Source organism: Sebastes fasciatus, chromosome 12 (assembly GCF_043250625.1).
Source record: "Sebastes fasciatus isolate fSebFas1 chromosome 12, fSebFas1.pri, whole genome shotgun sequence".
Lineage (NCBI taxonomy): Eukaryota > Metazoa > Chordata > Actinopteri > Perciformes > Sebastidae > Sebastes > Sebastes fasciatus.
The window spans coordinates 12,498,727-12,515,730 of record NC_133806.1 but is presented as its reverse complement, the minus strand read 5'-3'; the positions used below and the strand labels follow the sequence as shown (position 1 = coordinate 12,515,730).

General features: G+C 38.2%; 4 protein-coding genes across 4 annotated transcripts; all 4 read left to right on the top strand.

Annotated features, from left to right (window-relative positions):
• Nucleotides 1-2,853: 2,853 nt before the first annotated feature.
• Nucleotides 2,854-4,085, top strand: apoc1 (apolipoprotein C-I). The gene is made up of 4 exons (XM_074654944.1): nucleotides 2,854-2,945; nucleotides 3,329-3,398; nucleotides 3,497-3,638; nucleotides 3,741-4,085. Exons 2-4 carry the CDS (start codon nucleotides 3,344-3,346, stop codon nucleotides 3,799-3,801), a joined length of 258 nt encoding a protein of 85 aa, XP_074511045.1. The 5' UTR covers nucleotides 2,854-2,945; nucleotides 3,329-3,343; the 3' UTR covers nucleotides 3,802-4,085.
• A 3,337-nt stretch (nucleotides 4,086-7,422) lies between these two features.
• apoc4 (apolipoprotein C-IV) lies at nucleotides 7,423-8,394 on the top strand. Its single transcript, XM_074654943.1, has 4 exons — nucleotides 7,423-7,529; nucleotides 7,713-7,758; nucleotides 7,868-7,952; nucleotides 8,105-8,394. The coding sequence occupies exons 2-4, from the start codon at nucleotides 7,713-7,715 to the stop codon at nucleotides 8,313-8,315; spliced, it is 342 nt and encodes a 113-aa protein (XP_074511044.1). The 5' UTR covers nucleotides 7,423-7,529; the 3' UTR covers nucleotides 8,316-8,394.
• Nucleotides 8,395-9,681: 1,287 nt separating this feature from the next.
• apoa2 (apolipoprotein A-II) lies at nucleotides 9,682-11,477 on the top strand. Its single transcript, XM_074654942.1, has 4 exons — nucleotides 9,682-9,823; nucleotides 10,033-10,077; nucleotides 10,572-10,794; nucleotides 11,034-11,477. The coding sequence occupies exons 2-4, from the start codon at nucleotides 10,035-10,037 to the stop codon at nucleotides 11,188-11,190; spliced, it is 423 nt and encodes a 140-aa protein (XP_074511043.1). The 5' UTR covers nucleotides 9,682-9,823; nucleotides 10,033-10,034; the 3' UTR covers nucleotides 11,191-11,477.
• Nucleotides 11,478-15,594: 4,117 nt separating this feature from the next.
• apoc2 (apolipoprotein C-II) lies at nucleotides 15,595-16,862 on the top strand. The gene is made up of 4 exons (XM_074654941.1): nucleotides 15,595-15,688; nucleotides 15,925-15,987; nucleotides 16,094-16,253; nucleotides 16,338-16,862. Exons 2-4 carry the CDS (start codon nucleotides 15,939-15,941, stop codon nucleotides 16,423-16,425), a joined length of 297 nt encoding a protein of 98 aa, XP_074511042.1. The 5' UTR covers nucleotides 15,595-15,688; nucleotides 15,925-15,938; the 3' UTR covers nucleotides 16,426-16,862.
• Nucleotides 16,863-17,004: the final 142 nt, after the last annotated feature.

Genomic DNA, 17,004 nt, shown 5'->3' with positions numbered 1-17,004 from the left:
ACTGTAACTGAGGGACAGTGGTGGAAAGTAACAACTTATGTTTCGAGGTACTTGTACTTTACTTGAGAATTTACATTTTGTGCTAATTTATACATTAATCCCACTACATATCAGAGGGAAATATTTAACTTTTTACTCCACTCTACATTTATTTGACAGCCGCAGTCCTTTTCAAACGATACATACTGAAAATATGATCATCTTAATGCAGATAGATTCAACTACCCAGCTGTAAATAAAGCAGTTTAAATCAGCTCCACTTCGACCAAATACAATATTACCCTTACATATTAATGCAGCCACAATAATGATTGAATAATTCAATGGTGAAGCTTGCCATTCTGCATAATGACTATTTTTACTTTTAATATTTGAAATACATTTAGTTGCTAATACTTTTACTTTTGAATGCAGGACTTTTATTTGTATTGGAGTACTTTTATAGTGTGGCTTTCCTACTTTAAAGGTGCTAACTTCGAGATCGGGAGCATTTCTATACACAAATTCGGGGAAATACCGGAAGTACACAAGGTTCCATTACTGCGGTGGCGTCTCCCTACAATACGCGCACGTTTGAATGCAATCTGTCCCAAAAGAAGTGCACGATTTTCTACTTTTACCTTTACTTTCTATGCAACGTTACTTTTGACAATGATGTCTAGGAGTTCGGGAAGAACCTGAGCAGTTCTCAGCTGCCTAACGTTACCCTAACATCATGAAACAAGTAACCTCAGATAACACTGCTTAGCTCGCGTAGCTAACATTAGTGGGCTGAGACAATGTCTAGGGGATGCGGTGGTCCCACAGAGTAAATTAACTCAATCAACTAACTGTGGCTATTGTGAAATATAACGTTAGTTGCTCTAACTAAGGCAACCTAATGACCACAAAGTACATATCATCCTGTCGCCATCACAAACAGAACATGTACAAAGTGTCTGCTAACGGTATTAACTGGTGACTTTCAGCCAAATGCATTGTGTTTGCTCGTAGTGACGGCAGCTGTGTCCTCGTAAAAGCCTTCAATTTTACTCTTTACATGAGTTACTACAAGCAACCATGGACGCATTCGGCTGAAAGTCCCCGGTTAAAGCGGTTAGCAGACAGTATTGTAGTACTGTTATAGTAGGGGGAGATAGCAGGTCAATAGTAGATGTCACATAGATGTACATCATCTGAAAGCTGAGAACCTGAAGATTCATTTGAGATGCAACTCAGCACTGTGTGTCAAGTTGTTCTAGTCATAAATCAGAAATAAACAGGAATTAATTACCTAATTAAAATAAATTGTGAAAGTGTATAAGGGTTGATACCATTTGTTAAACAGATTTGGTGCTAAATTTAACCATTTTATATGAGAATTGATAAAAATGATAAATAATCCCTCCAAAATACCACATTAAGACACCAAGACCTTGAGGAACGCCATAGAAAAAGCCATGCTGTATGCTTGGTATTAAAAACGTTTAACATTTTTAGCATTTCTGCAGGAATTGCACTTTTCAGCAATTAGATGGCAAGCACTTCTGTTCTGGAAACTACTCAGAAACCCCCTTATTGTCAATATAACTAGGAAGGCCATCCATCCTCTGAATGCCCGAGGTCTCTAGTTTGTAGTTGTATGTTTCATGAGGCTGTGATTATCCTAGAGGTCACCACAGGTCATTCTATACAGTGAGGTCAAGTTTCAGAAAATGGTCTCAATACAATAAAATGGCTACTATGGAGACTAACATCGTCACACATGAATACAATTGGGCTCACTGGATCCACAAGAGTCTCAGCTTTACAGTGATACCCAATTTATGCAATTTCAGGACTGTTAAGGGACCCCAGTATGCAGAAATATTCAAACACACCATTTTAGAATAGGAGAAAATAACACTTTTATACTGCATGCAAAAATCTGCATGGTTTTTGTCCCAAACTGCATTTGATTATCATAAAGCATGTCTGTAAAGGGGAGACTCGTGGGTACCCATAGAACCCATTTTCATTCGCATATCTTGAGGTCAGAGGTCAAGGAACCCCTTTGAAAATGGCCATGCCAGATTTTCCTTGCCAAAATTTAGCCCAACTTTGGAGCGTTATTTACCCTTCTTCCCGACGAGCTAGCACTAATGGATTCCTTAGATTTTCTAGTTTCATATGATATCTGTACTAGCCCTAGCTCTAAAACTGAACCTGCTAGAGCCTCTGAAAGACAGTAAAGTCGGTCGGGATCGTGGGTCTCAGAGGGTTAAATAATATCAGTATCAATACATAACAAATAGGGATATGGAAGTGGAAAAAAACAAACAAATCTAATTTTATGGAAAATCAACATGATGTGAAGAATGTGCATCATTCTCAAAAATCTGAATTTTCATTCTGACAGTCAGCCCTATACAGTTAAATCTGATCCTGAAGCAGTCCGGTTGCTTGATATCAAACATCTTGATTAGCTATTACCAATAAACATAAGGCCATCTGGACACCGAGTACTTGGCCAACACTTCAGGTCCAAAGGAGCTTCCAAATAGCTCAGGTCTATTGGGAATAACACTATCAATGCTGAACTATGTTCCTACTGCATCACATCTCACCTTATCTGACACTCGCTGAGGGATAAACTCTGACCACTACATCATTTTGTTTTACTCTAAATGTGCAACAGGGACATGTTGTAAATGGTGATTAGATACTGCACACAGTGGTGGATAATTCACCTCATCAGTGTGCTACATATATTACAGCCTTTATTATAATCAGTATAATTTAATGCATTACATCGGTGCTGGTCAATAAAGGGGGCAGAGACACCACAAGGTCTCCACGTGTACATGTTGACTGAAGTCTGGTGTCACGCGTCACCCTCCTAGAACTGAGCTGGCTTATAAAGAGGAACACACATAGACTCTCTAACACACTCAATTTCTTTTTTCATCCTCTGAGACGGACAACAGGTATGTTTGACATTTCATTTGCATCACTACTGGAACTTTAAAAAATATAATTTGTTACTTTAAAAGGACACTTTATCCAAAAGTTTAGCTCTAAACTGAGAGGGCTTATTTTCTTAATATTAATGTCATGGTGACAGCTGTGAGTAAATATGGTAAAAACACAATTGAGAAACCACAAAGATAGTTGGATATTAAGCTTTTAGTTGTTAATCATTAAATTGTAAGGAACGGAGTGGGCACAAAGGGAGCTGTCTAGTCGCTGTGGTGCTACTTTTAAAGACTTTACACTGTTATTGTTTCTCTCTTTTAATCCTTGTGCCATGAAAAAGTGTTTGAGCGCAACACAAATAAACTTGTAACTTGTCTCTGTCCTCCCTCCTCAGAGAGTCACAGCCAAGATGAGGCTGTACCTTGCAGTTGCCATGCTGATGCTGGCTTTTGTCGCATACACAGGTAAGTCTCGTGTTAGTTAAAACAACAGCTACGTTTTTGTTCTTCTTCTTCCATGTTGTGTAACTTTCTCTGTCTCTATCCATCGCTCTCTCCTACAGAGGCTCAGGATGCGGAGCCGACCGTGGAGGAGAGGTTCAGTCAGTTTGGCCAACAGATGACTGAGATGGGCCAGACAGTGGCTGAAAAGGCCAGGGCTGCCATGGACACCGTGCAAAACAGCGAATTTGCAAAAAAAACAAAGTAAGAGCGCACACACACGGGAAACCAGTTGACCTACATACAGATATTCACATGCACACTTTTACTCTGTGTAACATACTGTGTCTGTCCTCTCCTCCTCAGTGACTGGTTCACAGAGCAGTTTAACAGAATGAAGGCCAAGATGGAGGAAATCAGCCAATAGACAGGTCCCCGTCTCCTGCCTACAACCCGCCCTCTGACCGCTGACCTCTTCACAACACACATTGCTCTGCTGCCTCTCTGTAAAGAGATGTTTTTTATAATTTGAATGTAATCTTTTTGAAGAAGCAATATGCAAAAGTGCAATAAAGACATACAAAAATGAGAATGTTTTTTTTAATATATATACATCCCGTGTTAGCATCAGTATTTCTCAATGGAAAGAGAATAAGAAGTTCTGAGTGTGCTGAATTAATTCAATAAATGAACAGTTCTGGTCTATGACGATATGGCCTCCTTGTGTTATATAAATCACTGAAATTAATTTTATTCCTAATTGTTTTTAAATCTTTACAGAGTTACAATTCATAAGTGAAAAAAACGAAATTGATGGGTTAAGATTATTATCAAATTACCTCACTTACTTTGTGTCAGTTTTCTTATCAGATATATACATTTAAAAAAAATAAAATATCCTTAGACAAGGGACACTAGAAAAAAAGTGGGATGAACACACCCAATTGACAGATTTATTTATTATTGATTTATCATTATTTTTTACATTAAATACCTATTTACCTGAGTTAATAAATCCCTATTTACAAGATACATATCTTAGGGGGAAAAAATCGAATCTAAGGCCGACATGAAAAATGTCAGAGTTGGACTATTAACAGATTAAAAGAGTCCTTTGCTCGACTTGGACATAAACACACTTTCCAGGCTTGCGTTTTATCATTTAAACACGTCCTCTCATGCAATCAGAGGACAATCAGGGTTATATTAAACCCAGGTGCATCTGTGTTTCATCACACTATAAACCTGATCATGATAATCAATTCCCAGTTTAAATGAGATTTTTTTGAGATAAGTACTTAACAGCAGACCTGTAAGAGATATTACTGTCCTGTTGAAAAACTAAGCAATGCTGTGAATAGATGTGGAAAATGCAGGGGCCGTTGCATATAAGCTAAAGTTCTGTTGGTGCCGTATTTCTTCGTAACATCTAGAGACACATTAAATTAAAAAAACACTATCATTCCTGAAAAACAAGTTTGCCTTGATGAGTTTATCTAACAACCAACCACTGACTGATCACAATATGATTTAATGGATTTAAAGTACCACATGATTAATTTATACGAGGGTCAACATGATATGAATGGGCACTAAATATGATCACTTAACCAGAGAACAGCCCGCAGCATCTGGTAGATAATAGTTTATTTGTGTCAATAGCTGGTACCAAAGGGCAACTGCCAACATGGCTGCTTTTCTGGCGTTTCACAATTCCCGGGCTAAAGTCACTGTTTATGCTGGGTTAATAATCCACCGGCTGTCCCAGTTCAGTGAAATCTGTTCTCGCAAAGAGAACAGAGTGACAGAGGTCAGCAGCTGGTGAGCAAAGGTCACAGATTATGATCATGTTGCATCAGCTGTGTGGGCTGAAATTAACTTTAAATCAATTTCACTTCCGTTAGTTTAAGATGTCAAGTAAACAGCTATTTCTTGGTTAGTCGTTGAGTGCATCAATTTCTGTCATTTCACTAATTAGAGAATCAAGTCAATTATATTTATATAGCTAAATATCACAAATCACAAATTTGCCTTAAGGGGCTTTACAATCTGTATAGAATCCGACACCCTCTGTCCTCAGACCCTCGCTTCGGATAAGGAAAAACTCCCCTTATACTGTACATGTTTAGAAAAGTTTGTGCTTCAACTGCTGGATTTTGTGGAAAATGTACTTCCTGATGTAGCTAAATGATCAAATTGTTAAGTTTTGTATCATCTGCGACCACTCCTGGCTAAAAGCCAACACAAAGCTGCTAAATGACAACCAAGAAGGGGCACTATCAATATAACTTTAAGATTTATACAGTATATGCAAACATACTTTATACACTATACTGTTGACCTTTAGCACAATTGTATTCATACATAACACCTAAACACTCAAATATGGCTTTAAAATAAGTTTTAAATGGTGCATATTTTGATTTGTATTTATTAACCCTCTTCTTTGACCTAAGGAATCCATTGGGAACAACCATGTCATGCTAGCTTGTCAGGAAGGAGGCTGAATAACGCTCCAGAGTTAGGCTAAAATGTTGGCTTGGAAAAACTGGCATGGCCAATTTCACAGGTGTGCCTTGACCTCAAGATATCTGACAGTTACCCAAAAGTCTCCCCTTTACAGGCATGCCCACTTTATGATAATCACATGCAGTTTGGGGCAAAAACCATGCCGTTTTTTGAATACAGTATAAATGTGTTATTTTAGCCTATTCTAAAAAGTATGTGTTTGAATATTTCTGCATACTGGGATCCCTAAACTTTCTTGAAATTACGTAAATGGGGTATCACTGTAAAGATGAGACTCTTGTGGATCCAATGAGCCCAACTGTATTCATGTGTGCCATGTTGGCCATCACGTACTTCTACCATAATGTTCTAAGCCCTTATGTAATTTCTCAATTTATTTAAATTAATTAATTAAAAATTAATGAATCCATGTTTATTTCTGATTTATTACTAGAATAACTTGACACACGGTGCTGAGCAGCATCTCAAATTGATCTTTAAGTTCCCAGCTTTCAGATGATGTACACCACTTCTATGTGACATCTACTGCTGACCTGCTATCTCCCCCTAAAGACCCCCTGTATCCCCTAAAAAAAAGACAAAAATGTGTCTATTGTGGGTCTCAGAGTGTTAAATGTATATATTTTATAATAAATATAACTTTTCTAATGCATTTATGCAGTCATGTCAGGGACACACACACACACACACACACACACATCTTTAACACACTCCTATAGCACAGTACAGATGTTTAACACACAATTTAAAAACAAGGACAAATCTTGATCCCATTTGTTTAGACAGCTGTGAGATGTAATTGCGACGTAGTTATGAACTCTATAATCTCAACCTAAGTGTGGATTTGTTCCTATTCAGAACATGCAGCAAGCACAGAGCGTAAGTACTGACATGATTAAATTGATTTAGTGGTGGACTCTGCCCACAGAAATGCTTCGCTTGACTGAACCCGTTTATCTATTTGACTCCCCCACCCCCCTCCAGTCTTCACTAAAACCCGTAGCTCTCCTACCAGAACAGAGACTTTGACTGGCCTGTATACATATCAGCCCCCGCATGAGGTATCTGATCCAAAGGGCGCTCGAACAGTTAGTGAACTCAGCTAATGTTGATCTTGAAAAGATATCAAGAGTTCAGGATCTGCAGATCTAATATTAACATTGTGATACAGATAACATTTAACACGAAGAAGAAAAACGAATCACATAACTATGACCAGTAGCTTCAGTAGATTTTTTTTGAAAATTTCAGTGACTCAAAAAAATCTGTGTTCTGTGTCTTTGAAATCTTATAAAAGTTTACAGAAACCCTAAATCTAATCTCTCTAAATGTATTTTCTATGTATGCACACATCTATGTCTAAGTGTTTTGTGAGAATGTCACAACAGTATAAAGAGAGTAAGAGAGAAAGTAGATCCCTACTTTGTTTGTAACACTTGTTACAAACTCTTACTCTTGGTTGTTTTGCCGTCTCTTGGATATTTGTCAATAAAATGATGAAAAAACAACACGTTGGATCATTCGATCTGGACCAATGTTCACGATGTTGAGGTCACCTAACACAAATAAAATGGCTTGATAACACTTGTTTGACTCAACTTCTGTTGACTAGAGCCAGAGGAAAAGGTAAAAACACCCTCTGCATATGTCTGTGGTGTTGTTAATGAACACATTCTATTTTGAAATCAAAGATTTTATTTGATATTGTGATGATTTTATTACTGAAAAGGGACATAAAATATTTTTAACATAATGTGCTATTTTAGCGATATAAAAATAATATCATGCCGGTTGTGTTTCTCATGGCAGATGCATATGAATGCAGCTGTTTTCGGTGTCATCTTGCTAATGCAAGGTATATGGCTTTAAAACATAACTATTCTAAATCTTTGGCCTCACTTCCCTTTATTTCTGAGCTTGTCGCATCTTTGCTCTTCCTGACTGACAAACATCCTCCTCCGCAGCATGCGGCCCACTTTTGGCCCAGACCCTTGCCCCACTACAACCCGACTCTCCAGGAATGCTCCAGAGGCTGGCGGAGAAAACCAGGTATCATTATCAGCATTATCAGCATTAATGCACGTTGGACATCTCTGTAAATGATTGCCAGTTATCAGAGTTGTTCAAATATTTTCTTTGTGCGCACATCGATGTGTGTGTATGTTATATATGACTCATTTGTGTATTTGTACATCTTGTAGGGAAGTCAAAGCTAAAGTCCAAGATTTGGGGGAACCAGTGCTGGGCTATATTGGCGCTTACTATGAAGACCACATCCAGCCAGTGACTGAGATCTATTTTGAATGGGCCGCTAACGTCAAAAGCTTTGTGTGGGAGAAGATCCAGACAACCATTGACAACTACATGCCGCTGAGAGCAACCAACCCAACTGATCAACCCCCCCAAAACTAAAGAAAAGATGACAATAACTGAAATGATCATGTCTTGAGGTTTCACCGGGTTTTGTGTCAAATAAAGAATATGTGATAAACCTCTGTAGTATATGTGTATTTGGCCCAGCTTGACCTGCAAGAAAGGCAAAGAGAGAAAGTTAAACATCATGAGAGGGAATATTTAAAGGCAGCGATACATACTATTATGTAATTAGAAGGTAGATTCACCAACATAATATACATGGTATGATTCGCATCGTCTGTAGTTTCTTGTATAAATATGCACTTTTGTTGTAGGTGACAATTTCTGAGTGAGACTTACATTCAGTATTATAGTATTTTTATCGGCTGCTGTCATTAAGTGTTACTATTTGCAAAAAACTAGAAGTTTGGACAGAAAAAAATTGCACTGGAAAAAAAAGCCACTTTAATAATAAGTACAAAAACAATGAATTCAAGTTTTTTTTTGCTTGTAATAAGTAAAATAAAATCTGCCAAAGGAACAAAAAAATGGAAAATTTGCCTGGTAATATTTCTTGAAATAAGATGTCATATTTAGGCTTTTTCAAGATAAAAAGAGATCTTGAAATCAGCTGAGAAAAACTCATTTTGAGCTATATTTCACTAGTATTAGGAAAGGTCGTGTGTCATAACAAGCCTGTAATGCTCAAAAGTAGTATTTTTTCACTTAAGATATTTACTGTCTAAAAACAAGTTCCTGTATCTCACTGAAATGTTACTTGTTAGGTGATTTTCTCTTATATAAGTGTTATGAGATATTCTGACTAGTAATTGGACAAATATACTTTTTGCATTTTTGCAGTGAGAAGAAAAAGGAAAACCTCTAAATCATTATAAAAAAACGTCTTTTATAACCCTGCATGGAGTTTGTCTCAGTGTATGAGGGTGAAAGGTGAAATCCCAGCATGCATTGCTCTGAGTGTAGTACAATGTGTCTAGACACATCCTGGTTGATTGACCTGCTGACCATTTGACTCTGATCTATCTCTGAGCAGACATCATAAAGTTATAAAGTTATTCTGACTTGCTGTCAAAGAAAATGTTAATCTACTCAAAAATATCCATTATTGAAGCAGCAGGCAAAAACACATGAGCTGCTTCACAAGTTTTTTTTTTGCCATGTGAGACGGTTTGACATACGTGCACTATGGCATTTTGCACACACACCACTTTTGCAGCATTATCAGGAGGGCTCCAAGTGCGTCGCCATATGAATACAGATAAACTTGCATTTGAGGAACATTGCATAAGCCATATTTCAACACACGATATTTAAAGTGAATATCATGTACACTGGACTTTGTTTAGGGCGAGTATGTGTGTGTGTGTGTGTGAGTGTGCATGAGCACGCACGTGTGTGTGTAGGTGTGTGTATGCTCATCAGATGACGTTTGTTTGCAGTCCCCCCCTATATCATCCTGTCCAGATGTGAGCACCGAGTTACAGACAACTCGCTATCAGAGAACACTGTCACTTCTTGGATCTGTACATCCAACACAACAGCAGGTAATGGCTCTTCTTACTGCAGCAGCGCTCGGATAGATTTCACTAAAACATCTATTTTCTAAAACATTTTGGTATTTGATTTTTTTGCATTCAGTGTTTGCAGTTTCATCAACTTGTTTATCGTGTCCTGAGGTTGAAATGTCAAATGTGGAAAAGAATATTGATTCACCAAATGGAGAGTTCAATTTTCTTCTTTTCTTTTGTTTCAGACATGAATGCAAAATACGTCTTGGCACTGATCCTGTCTCTGCAGGGTAAGGCAACATACCAATGCAATCTCAGCAATTGCAGTTTACGGGTTGGATTTTTAACTAAAAGTTAATTTGTGACTATGTGAAAAATAGAAAATATACAAAACACAGAGAGCCATTTGAAGCAACTTTCTTAAAATGTAAATGCTTTTCATTTTTATAATACATGTTTTTATGTCATTCACATGTGTTGCAGTAATGTTGCATGGCTGGCTCCTACTCTGATTTATTTGTGGTTGGCATGCAAGATAACGGCTGATTTTTAAATAACACGTTGCATACAGGTCAAAGAAATCTGAGTTTGGATACAATTACCATGAGAAATCAGGATATGCAAAGCAGCTTTTTGTTGGTTCTTTGATTATTCTTCCAAAGCAATAATTCACATTGACAAAATTACAATTTAACATCTCTTGATGCTCTTTTGATCTGTCTTTTTAATTATTAATTAACACTAGTTCCATCATAACAATCCTACGATTCTGATTTCATTCCAGTCTCCATGAGCCTGTGCGAGGTACCCGAACCATCGGCTGAACTGGTCGCCAAGTATGATGAGATGAAATCTGTGTTCTACAAGAGGCTCCTGAATGCTTTCGCCAAGGTGCAGGCCGCCGTTGCTCCTATGATGGAGGATCCCGCTAGGGGAGCGGAGGCCAAAACCTATGTTGAAGGTGTGATGGCCAAACCAGAGTTCCAAGCCATGGTCAAGGTTGTCGGGTGAGTGTTCACCGGGAACTATCCTTCCTGTCGAGACCCTGTTTTATTAACCCTGAAACTGACAGAAAACTTTTCTCAACTGCTAATGTTAAAAAATGTGTCCACATCAACTGCAAATTTGCTATGAAATCACAATTTCTAATGAGAATACAACATACACATAGGTTTCTCCAGGCAGTGGATGAATCTTTTTATTATGGAGATTTCTTTAAATAATCTGTCTTCTCTGATTTGTGCAGCGGCATTGGCGAGGAGGCAGTTCCCTTGGTGGACAAGGCCCGTACAGCAGTGCTGGGTTTGTACGAACAATACGCTCGCGCCCACATCGGCACATTTCTGGACGATCGCATCAACAACATCAAGTTCGCCCTGGACAGAATCCTGCCAGTTGAATAAAGAAGATCAACTGGAGCGAAGGCACATGTCAGTAGCCTGTAATAGATGATAGATCATAGAAACTACACCAGTTTAGGCTGAGAAGAGCGATGCACAATGCAAATACAATCCTTTGCCTCTTTTCAAATCAATATCTTTGCCAAATCATGCAGAATTAAAAGCAGGGCGAACACCACCTATGCAAATTATGCATGTACAGTATTTTGTGTTTGATACACTAACCAAAGTCTCTGTGTGATTGTGTATGTATATGTCTGAGTGTGTTCATTAAAATGAATTGGAAACTACTATGTGCTTCTTCATCAAGAGATTCAAGGTTTACTTTGACATGTTGCTATCATAAAGCTTCATTTTGTGACCTAAGTTATCCTGTCATATTATTTTATAAGCAGAACAAAAGTTCTTCCAGACTCGTCTAATCCCTCATAGCTCAATCATAGCTGTACATTTTAATCAAGTTAAAAAAGGCAAAGAAAAACATCTTAATTTGTTGCCACATACATGAAGATATTTCAATCACACTTTATTAAGCTGTTTGGTTTATAAGACCAGCTGCCACTTTGATACAATTCAATTATAATTTTAAATGGATGGTTTACACTAGTAAACACACAGACGCTACTGATAAGACATTAAGTTGTCTCATGTTTTAAACAAAAGTTTGTCATCTTTCTTCTAACCAGAGCTGTTGGAGCTCAGGCTCAGTTTGGGCCCAGAAACCAAACCACATGGATTATTCCTCCAAGAGTAATATTTACTTGAAATGAAGGTGTTGAATACAACTTTTCAGCTTTGTTACGGTGATCTCAATGAATCACAACTTTCTTTTATTTAGTTAATATATGTTACCAGTTGGCCAAGCCTGCAGTCATCTTGAATGATGGCATGTTATGTGAGAGCAGCAGGGTGTGCTAATCCTTCATTTCTGCCTCATTTCAGACATTGTGGTAATTATAACTTCTTTAGCATTTCGATTAAATATACAAACCTCCCTACTGTGTAATTATAGAGTTCAAGACATGACAACAGAACTGATAGATATATCTGTGTCATTGTCTCTGTAAGCATCGACAGTTCCATGATGCAGCTTAACGTCGTCTCTAGCAGAGCCGAGTCATCACAGCACTGAATCAGCTGGATTCAATCAAAACCACAAGCTGTCTGACAGTTTGAATCCCACCGCTGCCCACAGCTGTCCTCAAATTTACCCGAGCCCTCGGGTCACAAGCAACATGACATGTGAGGCTGAATCACGTTTACTTAGGACTCGATCATCATTTAGCCATTACGGAGAAAATGACTTCTAAAACCCAAAAGCATGAGATCAAAACTGAGAATTCACTGTCACTGTTTGTAATCAGAACACAGGTAGTTCAAGTTCTTGTGCTGAAGTTTGATGAAGATAAAAGATAAAAAATGTGATGTTAATTTATAGAAAAAGAAGATCCAGTAAACTATCGTGAACGCCTGTGTTCTGAATGTTATGATGTTCTCTGTGATTTTTACAAAGAATGTGTCACAAATACAACTTAAAAAACTAACACGTGAGATGCATTCAATTGAGAGAATATATATAAATATTTGCCCTGTTTTTCTGAATTAACAAGATACCTCAAAATCCTGCGAGAAGCTCTCCCCTATGTCATTTGAGTCATTTTAAATTAAGAAACATAAATAATTAATAATAACAAACGTAGCAAGATAGCAAGCAGATCTCGAGCGCACAGCTGATAGGTACGTGGTTTGTCTACATGACGTAACAGAAGTTCATATTTAACGGATTCCGTGTGGACAGAGAGCTCAGATGTTATACTGCTACAACAAATGATTTAGTTGGTTTCTTATTCTGTCAATAAGAAGACACAATAAGGTTGATATTATTCATCATTACATTAATTATTAGTTCTGTGTTATTATAAAAAATAAAGATAATATTTAAATCCCTGCATGCACTTTTAGCTACAGCCACAAGGGGGTTCAGTGAGGCCCTTGAACCAACACAAACTACGCCTGTGGCTGGGTCGAACCTGTGTAATGACAGCAGAATCAGACCACTGCCGCTGGGTCTTACGCTGGCTGAATTTGAGTTGCTACAGTCACTAAACGAAGGTCGGTCTCTGCGAAATTTGACAGCTATACAGTTGGAAAATAGCAATATGGGCCACTGAATTTGATTTACTGTTTATCACACCACAAATGAGACAAGAATTAGATTTCTAGCACAACCCGCAGTCCATCCGCCTCACTCCCCGCCGCTACGAGACTACTTCCCCGGGAGGAGAGCAGTCGGCAGCTCCGGAGACGAACCTCCAGTTAACTGGAGGGACCACGGGGTGTGCTAGCTAGCTAATTCTTGTGCTGTTGCATCGGTCTGAATCTGTGAGATAACCACGCCCCATTCATTTGAATATAACAGATGGAAATAAAAAGAGGGCTGAAAGGTTTTGAAAAAATATCAAATTGTGATCATTTTGACTGATATTGCAATTGAGATATGATTTGCAATATTAGAGAGAACCATCATTTTTTACTATTTTTACGATTACTTACCTCATTTTCATTGAAAAACATTAAAACTAGAATGGCACTCGGAGAGCGCAGACCTCCGCCAAGGTGCGTGACTTTAAAAACAGATCACAGCTCACAGCTGGCGGTACCGTGAAGTGGTCGGCTTATTACGGTGTGTTTCCGTGTAACGTATCGGCGGATGCCTCTCTCATTCAGCAGCCTTGTTATGTCTGTATAACGTTACACTACGTTGTCTGTCATCCCGTCATCTATCGCTTTTTTCTTTCTCACCACGGACGGCTTGGCCCAAGGCCCTTGGCCTTGGCGGAGGTAATGATTATGGTGTGATTTTTGCGGGGATCTGTACCAAACAAAGATGTTTTCTTATGATGTGTAGGCCAGACAACTCTGCAGCACGACAATATTAAATGTAGAATGGTATTTTGACACACATTTCTCCTTTAACAAATAATGCCCCTCCCACAAAATGACAGTGGGCCATATTGCGATTTAGATAAAAATGTATATTAATTGTGCAGCCCTACTAAGAATAAAAGTTCCCTGAAATAAGTAAAAGTCAAAAATTAAAAATGTATCTTTTAAATAAAAACCTATTTATTTATTTATTTAACTATGTTGAGTCATCTATAAATATATTTACATTTAATTATACATGTATTGCCTCTTATTTATTTCAAGATCTATTTCATAGCCACATTTATTTATTTCATAGACATATTAATTTATTTATGCATTTATTTAAAATTGACTTTAATGACATTGCATGGGTGAGAACTTCTAGCAGGATTTTGAGGTATCTCGTTAATTCAGAAAAACAGAGCAGATTCTTTTTTTACCATGAAAACCTTTTCTCAGAATTATGAGATAACAATGTTGTTAATTCAGAAAAACAGGGAAAATATGTTTTTCTCAAGTGAATGAATCACACCTCTGTACAAATGTTCTGCCGCAGTAAACAAAAAAGCATTTGCACTTATTAACCAGAGCCCAAATATTTACCAACCTCAAGGCTAAAAGCACAAAACAACCCGAAATAAAAACAAACAAATTGATTTAAAAACGGATCCATTCAAAATGGCAAAAAATCTTTTTAAAAATGTATTCTTTTGGTTATGGTATGAAATGCCATGGTATTATTACTATTTAAAAAGAAAAAAAGGCTGTATGAGCACACCACAAACAACAGAAAATACACAATTGGTCTGCACTTTGTACTCCCAAGTTTCAAATCACATAAACAGACATTTTCATGCCACTTTGCCAACAAATCCTGTGCTAAAACAGTTGTTTCTCCATTTCTGATTAACCCACTGATGAGTGGATGAGTTGTTCAGGGATCTTTTACACGGACAAGGAAAATAAAACATAAAAATAAATAAACTTTTAACTCAAATAAATATCATCTAGCTGGCCTAAATATTTCATAACCTGAAATGGTCAGATGACGTGTTCAACACACTCTAGACTGACGGCCATGTTAATAGGACTTAGGACTATTGCAATGTGACATGAACGCATCACCAACATTATGCAAGTAATTAGGAGGCCTCCTCATGGACGTTGTGGACAGGGCAAGGTGTAGGAGCGGGCTGCATTAATGAACTACTAACCTAATCAATGGAACATCATTTATCTGGGTGTATTCAAAGTCAGCGTCACACACACACACACACGTACGCAGAGTTAGTAGGAACTGTACCAACAAGATGCCCCCCTCTGTGCTAATAAAAATCCAATCAGTGGCTTCTGATGATGCTTTATATTCACATCCTTGTGTTTACATAGATGTCCGTTTTATCAAGGCGCAATGTCACACATGCTCCCATAAACACACACCGAGCAACAGTGCAGGTTTATCTACCACAGAGTGCACTTTGGCTCTGGGAGCGACAAGTCAACACATTCACGCTCCTATATAAACAGGTTGGGCCAGTGGTGCCTCTTACTCTGTTTTCTGGAGAGGAATACAGTGAGTACTGACACTTTTACTTCAAAAAATGAATATTCTTAGACAAAGCTGTATGTTCATCAGAATTGCAAACAAGAAAAAACTTTTGTTTTAATGCTACAAGAGCAAAAAAAGACTTCAGTTAATATCAACACAAATATATCAGCTACACACTAGTGGAGAAATGTATGACAATGTCTCACCCTAGTGGATAAAGAGAGGTAAGCTTTAAATGTCTCTATTCTCTTCCCTCCCAGATACGAGTGACACCATGAACAAGCTGCTGGTCATCACTGTGCTGGTTGCAGTCCTCGCTCTCAGTAAGTGCACTCTCAGACCGTGAAACTGAATTCAGAATCGGATAAATAAGTGATGGATGATGTGTCTTGTTGGCGCCCTTTGACACCTCTGACGTGTTTTGTGCAGGCGCTGAAAGCTTCCGTATGCCGAGGCAGGTTGACGATGAGGAGCAGGGCACTATAACCAAGTTCACAGGCACCATCAGGTCCTACTACGACAATGCAGTCAACACTGCCAGTGGATACCTGGAGGACATCAAGGGCCTGAAGCTGGAGGAGAAGGCAAAGTAAGAGATTTTAAATGCGGTGTCATTGATGCAGTATAAAAAAGGAGTGGATTCATATTTAAAGTCTTCTCTTTCTGCCCGCAGGAATCTTTACGACGACACTACCACAGTCTTGAGCACCTACGCTGGCATTGCAAACGACCAGTTGTACCACTACTTTTACCAGAAGTAAACACAAAACTGATTCCAAAGACCTCAGCTATGTTTTCTGACAGCGTGAGAACTATCAAGCTTCACACGCCCAAACTTCATTTGACATTCTCAACTTGCATCTTCAAAAATGGTGCACCCCCTGCTCTTTGTGGCACTCTCTTGAGCCGGTAAAAGATGATAATCACCCAACAAGGACTGTAATCCTTTGAAAAAACATCTAACAGCTTGCACAGAGGAACAGGACAGAACAAGTTGGCGGGCAGTGGCGAAAGAGCACACAGCATCTTGTCATGTACCAACAGATTTCTCCCTCAGAGTCAAGAAACAACTATCCATGAAAATGATGAAAATAATGTAATGATCTATCGCCACCTACTGGTGTTTTCAGTCATCCCACATCTGAATAAATCTAAATATTTGTGTCATATCTCGAAATAAAATATTTATACAGAAAAACTAGTGTCTGTGGTGGATAAATGTGAATTTAGTTTGCTGTTTGATATAGTAAATTGTGCATGTTTCTCCTGTCTCGTTGTGTAAGACCTGCGCTTCCTTTTATCTCACTGATGCAAAGGATCACGTGTTTATGTCCGTATGA